General features: G+C 60.7%; 1 protein-coding gene across 1 annotated transcript in view; it reads left to right on the top strand.

Annotated features, from left to right (window-relative positions):
• The first annotated feature begins 529 nt into the window (after nt 1-529).
• NDUFS3 (NADH:ubiquinone oxidoreductase core subunit S3) overlaps nt 530-7,017 on the top strand; it is a 31,659-nt gene continuing 25,171 nt past the window's right edge. Inside the window, exons 1-2 of the mRNA XM_078885393.1 lie at nt 530-657; nt 2,296-2,337. Of these exons, the coding sequence (XP_078741519.1) occupies nt 576-657; nt 2,296-2,337 (124 nt within the window). The 5' untranslated portion in view covers nt 530-575. The remainder of the gene's footprint in view (nt 658-2,295; nt 2,338-7,017) is intronic.

Raw genomic sequence — 7,017 nt, 5'->3', positions numbered from 1 at the left:
CACACCATACACACACCCCACACACACACCCCACACACACACCATACGCAACACACACACACACACACACCACACACACGCACACCATACACACACCCCACACACACACCCCACACACACACCATACGCAACACACACACACACACCACACACACGCACACCATACACACACCCCACACACACACCATACGCAACACACACACACACACCACACACACGCACACCATACACACACCCCACACACACACCCCACACACACACCATACGCAACACACACACACCACACACACGCACACCATACACACACCCCACACACACACCCCCACACACACACCATACGCAACACACACACACACACCACACACACGCACACCATACACACACCCCACACACACACCCCACACACACACCATACACAACACACACACACCACACACACGCACACCATACACACCCCCCACACACACACCATACGCAACACACACACACACTCAACACACACACCACCCCACAAACGCGATTGGTCGGTTGCTTGGACCACGTGGGGTGCCCGCGGGAGCCAATGGGAAGGCCGCATGTTGCGAGGGGGCGGGGCGAGTCGCAGAGGCAAGATGGCGGCGCTCAGGGCGGCGTTGGGCAAGGTCGCTCGCTCGGCCGGTCAGACAACAACAACAACTACAACCACAACAACTACAACAACCACAACAACTACAACAACAACTACAACCACAACTACAACCACAACTACAACAATCAACTACAACAACCAACAACAACCAACAACCACAACAACCAACACAACAACCACAACAACAATCACAACAACAACTACAACAACCACTACAACCACAACAACCACAACAACAACAACAACCACTACAACAACCAACACAACAACCACTACAACAACCACAACAACCAACACAACAACCACTACAACCACTACAACCACTACAACACAACAACCACTACAACAACAACCAACACAACAACCACTACAACAACCACAACAACCAACACAACAACCACTACAACAACCACTACAACAACCACTACAACACAACAACCAACACAACAACCACAACAACAACCACAACAACAATCACAACAACAACTACAACCACAACTACAACAACCACAATCACAACAACCACAACAACTACAACAACCAACACAACAACCACAACAACAACCACAACAACAATCACAACTACAACCACAACTACAACAACCACAATCACAACAACCACAACAACTACAACAACCAACACAACAACCACAACAACAACCACAACAACAATCACAACAACAACTACAACCACAACTACAACAACCACAATCACAACAACCACAACAACTACAACAACCAACAACAATCAACACAACAACCAACACAACAACCACAACAACCAACACAACAACCACAACAACCAACACAACAACCACTACAACAACCACCAACACAACAACCAACACAACAACAACACAACAACCACTACAACACAACAACCACTACAACAACCACTACAACACAACAACCACTACAACAACCACAACAACCAACACAACAACCACTACAACAACCACTACAACAACCACTACAACACAACAACCACAACAACACAACAACCACCACTACAACAACAACCAACACACCAACCACTACAACAACAACCAACACAACAACCACAACCAACACAACAACCACTACAACAACAACCAACACAACAACCACCACTACAACCACTACAACAACAATCACAACCACTACAACCACCACAACCACCACAACTACCACTACAACCACACTATCAACAACCACCACAACCACTATCAACAACCACCACAACTACCACTACAACCCCACTATCAACAACCACAACAACCACCACAACCACCACAACTACCACCACAACCACCACCACAACCACAACAACCACCACAACCACACTATCAACAACCACCACAACAACCACCACAACCCCACTATCAACAACCACCACAACCACTATCAACAACCACCACAACTACCACCACAACTACCACCACAACCACACTATCAACAACCACCACAACCACCACAACCACACTATCAACAACCACCACAACCACCACAACTACCACTACAACCACCACAACTACCACTACAACCACACTATCAACAACCACAACTACCACCACAACCACCACCACCACAACAACCACCACAACCACACTGGCATCATGAGGAACATCTTTGTGAGAGTTGCATCCAGCAGTGAAGGGAGCCTGGCTGATGATGCGTTTGTGTTTTAGGTCGACTGTCACACGCGAGGTGGAATTCTAGTGTAACCCCACGTAAGTCACCCACTCACCTACTCGCTCACCCACTCGCTCACCCACTCACTCACCCGCTCGCTCACACCGCTCGCTCATCCACTCACCCGCTCGCTCGCTCATTCGCTCACCCGCTCACCCACTCGCTCACAAACTCACCCGCTCGCTCATCCACTCACCCGCTCGCTCGCTCATTCGCTCACACCGCTCACCCACTCGCTCACAAACTCACCTGCTCGCTCAGCCACTCACTATCCAACTCACCCGCTCACTCACCCACTCGCTCACCCGCTCACTCACAAACTCACCTGCTCGCTCAGCCACTCACTATCCAACTCACCCACTCACTCACCCACTTCGCTCACTCACTCACCCGCTCGCTCATCCACTCACCCGCTCACTTCGCTCGCTCATTCGCTCACCCGCTCACCCACTCGCTCACCCACTCGCTCACAAACTCACCTGCTCGCTCAGCCACTCACTATCCAACTCACCCGCTCACTCACCCACTCGCTCACCCGCTCACTCACTCACCCGGTCGCTCACCCGCTCGCTCACCCACTCGCTCTCCCTCTCGCTCACTCGCTCCTCCGCTCGCTCACCCACTCGCTCACCCGCTCACCCACTCGCTCACTCACCCACTCAATCACCCACTCGCTCACTCACTCAACCGCTCGCTCATCCACTCACCTGCTCACTCGCTCGCTCATTCGCTCACCCGCTCACCCACTCGCTCACCCACTCACTCACAAACTCACCTGCTCGCTCACCCACTCACTGACCAACTCACCCGCTCACTCACCCACTCGCTCACCCGCTCACTCACTCACCCGGTCGCTCACCCGCTTCGCTCACCCACTTCGCTCTCACCTCTCGCTCACTCGCTCACTCACTCAATCACCCGCTCGCTCACTCACCCACTCACTCACCCACTCGCTCACCCACTCGCTCGCCCGCTCACTCACTCGCTCGGTCACCCCGCTCACCCAATTGCTCACTAATGCTCCCACTCACCCACTCACACCCCCCCACTCACCCCCTCCACTCACCTCCAAACTCATCCCCGCCACCCCCCCCCCACTCAACCCACCCCTCACTCACCCACCCCCCCACTCACCCACTCATCTCCCCACTCACCCACCCCTCACTCAACCACCCCCCCACTCACCCCCCCTCACCCATTCATCCACCCACCCCCCACTCACCCACCCTCCCACTCACCCACCCCTCACTCAACCACCCCCCCCACTCACCCCCCCTCACCCATTCATCCCCCCCATCACCCACCCCCCCACCCACCCCCCCACTCACCCACCCCCCCACTCACCCACTCATCTCCCCACTCACCCACCCCTCACACACCACCCCCCCACTCACCCCCCCTCACCCATTCATCCACCCACCCCCCACCACCCACCCCCCCCCACTCACCCACCCCCCCCACTCACCCACCCCCCCCACTCACCCACCCCCCCACTCACCCACCCCCCCACTCACCCACCCCCCCCACTCACCCACCCCTACACTCACCCCCCCCCACTCACCCACTCCCCCACTCACCCACTCCCCTACTCACCCCACTCACCCCACTCACCCCACTCACCCACCCCCCCCACTCACCCACTACCCCACTCACCCACCCCCACTCACCCCACTCACCCCACTCACCCACCCCCCCACCCACCCACCCCCCCACTCACCCACTCCCCCACTCACCCACTCCCCCACTCACCCCCCCCCCACTCACCCACTCCCCGACTCACCCACTCACCCACTCCCCCACTCACCCCACTCACCCCACTCACCCACCCCCCCCCCACTCACCCACTCCCCCACTCACCCACCCCCACTCACCCCACTCACCCCACTCACCCACACCCCCACCCACCCACCCCCCCACTCACCCACTCCCCCCACCCACCCACCCCCCCACTCACCCACTCCCCCACTCACCCACTCCCCCACTCACCCACTCCCCCACTCACCGACCCCCCCACTCACCCACCCCCCCACTCACCCACTCACCCACTCCCCCACTCACCCACTCCCCCACTCACCCCCCCCCCACTCACCCACTCCCCCACTCACCCACCCCCCCACTCACCGACCCCCCCACTCACCCACCCCCCCACTCACCCACTCCCCCACTCACCCACCCCCCCACTCACCCACCCCCCCACTCACCGACCCCCCCACTCACCCACCCCCCCACTCACCCACTCCCCCACTCACCCACCCCCACTCACCCCACTCACCCCACTCAACCACCCCCCCACCCGCCCACCCCCCCACTCAACCACTCCCCCACTCACCCACTCCCCCACTCCCCCACTCACCCACTCCCCCACTCACCGACCCCCCCACTCACCCACCCCCCACTCACCCACTCCCCCACTCACCCACTCCCCCACTCACCCCCCCCCCCACTCACCCACTCACCCACCCCCCCACTCACCGACCCCCCCACTCACCCACCCCCCCACTCACCCACTCACCCACCCCCCCACTCACCGACCCCCCCACTCACCCCACCCCCCACTCACCCACCCCCCCACTCACCCACCCCCCACTCACCCACCCCCCCACTCACCCACTCCCCCACCCACCCCCACTCACACCACTCACCCCACTCACCCCACTCACCCCACTCACCGCTACTGCTACGCTTGCCATTCTTTTTCCACAGCTACCGTGCGCCCCGTTGATGCGGTGGAGCGGGAGAAGTTGGTGGCTCGCTCACCCCGCTCGCTCGCCCACACACCCACTCGCCAACTCACCCACTCGCTCACTCTGCTCGCTCACCCACCCACCCGCTCACCCACCCACCCACTCGCTCACTCACCCACTCACTCACCCGCTCGCTCACTGACCCACACACTCGCTCGCTCACCCCGCTCGCTCACCCTCTCACTCACCCACCCACCCCCCCACTCACTCACTCACCCACTCACCCACCCACCCCCCCACTCACTCACCCACTCACCCACCCCCCCACTCGCTCACTCACCCACTCACCCACCCACCCCCCCACTCGCTCACTCACCCACTCACCCACCCACCCCCCCACTCACCCATTCACCCACTCACCCACTCACCCACCCTCCCACTCGCTCACTCACCCACTCACCCACTCGCTCACTCACCCACTCACCCACCCACCCCCTCACTCACTCACCCACTCACCCACCCACCCCCCACTCGCTCACTCACCCACTCACCCACTCACCCACCCACCCCCCCACTCACTCACCCACTCACCCACCCACCCCCCCACTCGCTCACTCACCCACTCACCCACTCACCCACTCACCCACCCACCCCCCCACTCGCTCACTCACCCACTCACCCACCCACCCCCCCACTCACCCACTCACCCACCCACCCCCCCACTCACTCACCCACTCACCCACTCACCCCCCCCACTCACCGCTACTCTCGCCATTCTCTCTCCGCAGCTACCGTGCGCCCCGTTGATGCGGTGGAGCGGGAGAAGTTGGTGGCTCGCTCACCCGCTCACCCACACACTCGCTCACTCTCTCACTCCCCCACTCTCTCACTCACCCACTCACCCACTCACCCACCCACCCCCCACTCGCTCACTCACCCACTCACCCACTCACCCACCAACTCACCCACCCACTCACTCACCCACTCACTCACCCACCCACTCACCCACCCACCCCCCACTCGCTCATTCACCCACTCACCCACCCACCCCCCTACTCGCTCACTCACCCACTCACCCACCCACCCCCCACTCACCCACTCACCCACCCACCCCCCCACTCGCTCACTCACCCACTCACCCACCCCCCACTCGCTCACTCACCCACCCACCCACCCCCCTACTCGCTCACTCACCCACTCACCCACCCACCCCCCCACTCGCTCACTCACCCACTCACCCACCCACCCCCACTCGCTCACTCACCCACCCACCCCCCCACTCGCTCTCTCACCCACTCACCCACCCACCCCCCCACTCGCTCACTCATCCACTCACCCACCCACCCCCCCACTCGCTCACTCACCCACTCACCCACTCACCCACCCACCCCCCCACTCGCTCACTCACCCACTCACCCACTCACCCACCCACCCACTCGCTCACTCACCCACTCACCCACCCACCCCCCCCACTCGCTCACTCACCCACTCACCCACTCACCCACTCACCCACCCAACCCCACTCGCTCACTCACCCACTCACCCCCCCCACTCGCTCACTCACCCACTCACCCACCCACCCCCCCACTCGCTCACTCACCCACTCACCCACCCACCCCCCCACTCGCTCACTCACCCACTCACCCACTCACCCACTCACCCACCCACTCGCTCACACACCCACTCTCTCACTCACCCACCCACTCGCTCACTCACCCACTCTCTCACTCACCCACCCACTCGCTCACTCACCCACTCTCTCACTCACCCACTCACCCACTCACCCACCCACCCCCCCACTTCGCTCACTCACCCACTCACCCACTCACCCACTCACCCACCCACCCCCCCACTCGCTCACTCACCCACTCACCCACCCACCCCGCCACTCGCTCACTCACCCACTCACCCACTCACCCTCTCACCCACCCACCCCCCCACTCGCTCACTCACCCACTCACCCACCCACTCGCTCACTCACCCACTCACCCACCCACCCCCCACTCGCTCACTCACCCACTCACCCACTCTCTC

The sequence above is a fragment of the Lampetra fluviatilis genome, unplaced genomic scaffold, assembly GCF_964198595.1.
Source record: "Lampetra fluviatilis unplaced genomic scaffold, kcLamFluv1.1 SCAFFOLD_514, whole genome shotgun sequence".
NCBI lineage: Eukaryota > Metazoa > Chordata > Hyperoartia > Petromyzontiformes > Petromyzontidae > Lampetra > Lampetra fluviatilis.
Note: the sequence above shows the minus strand (reverse complement) of the source record. Positions and strands in the feature narration are given on the sequence as shown.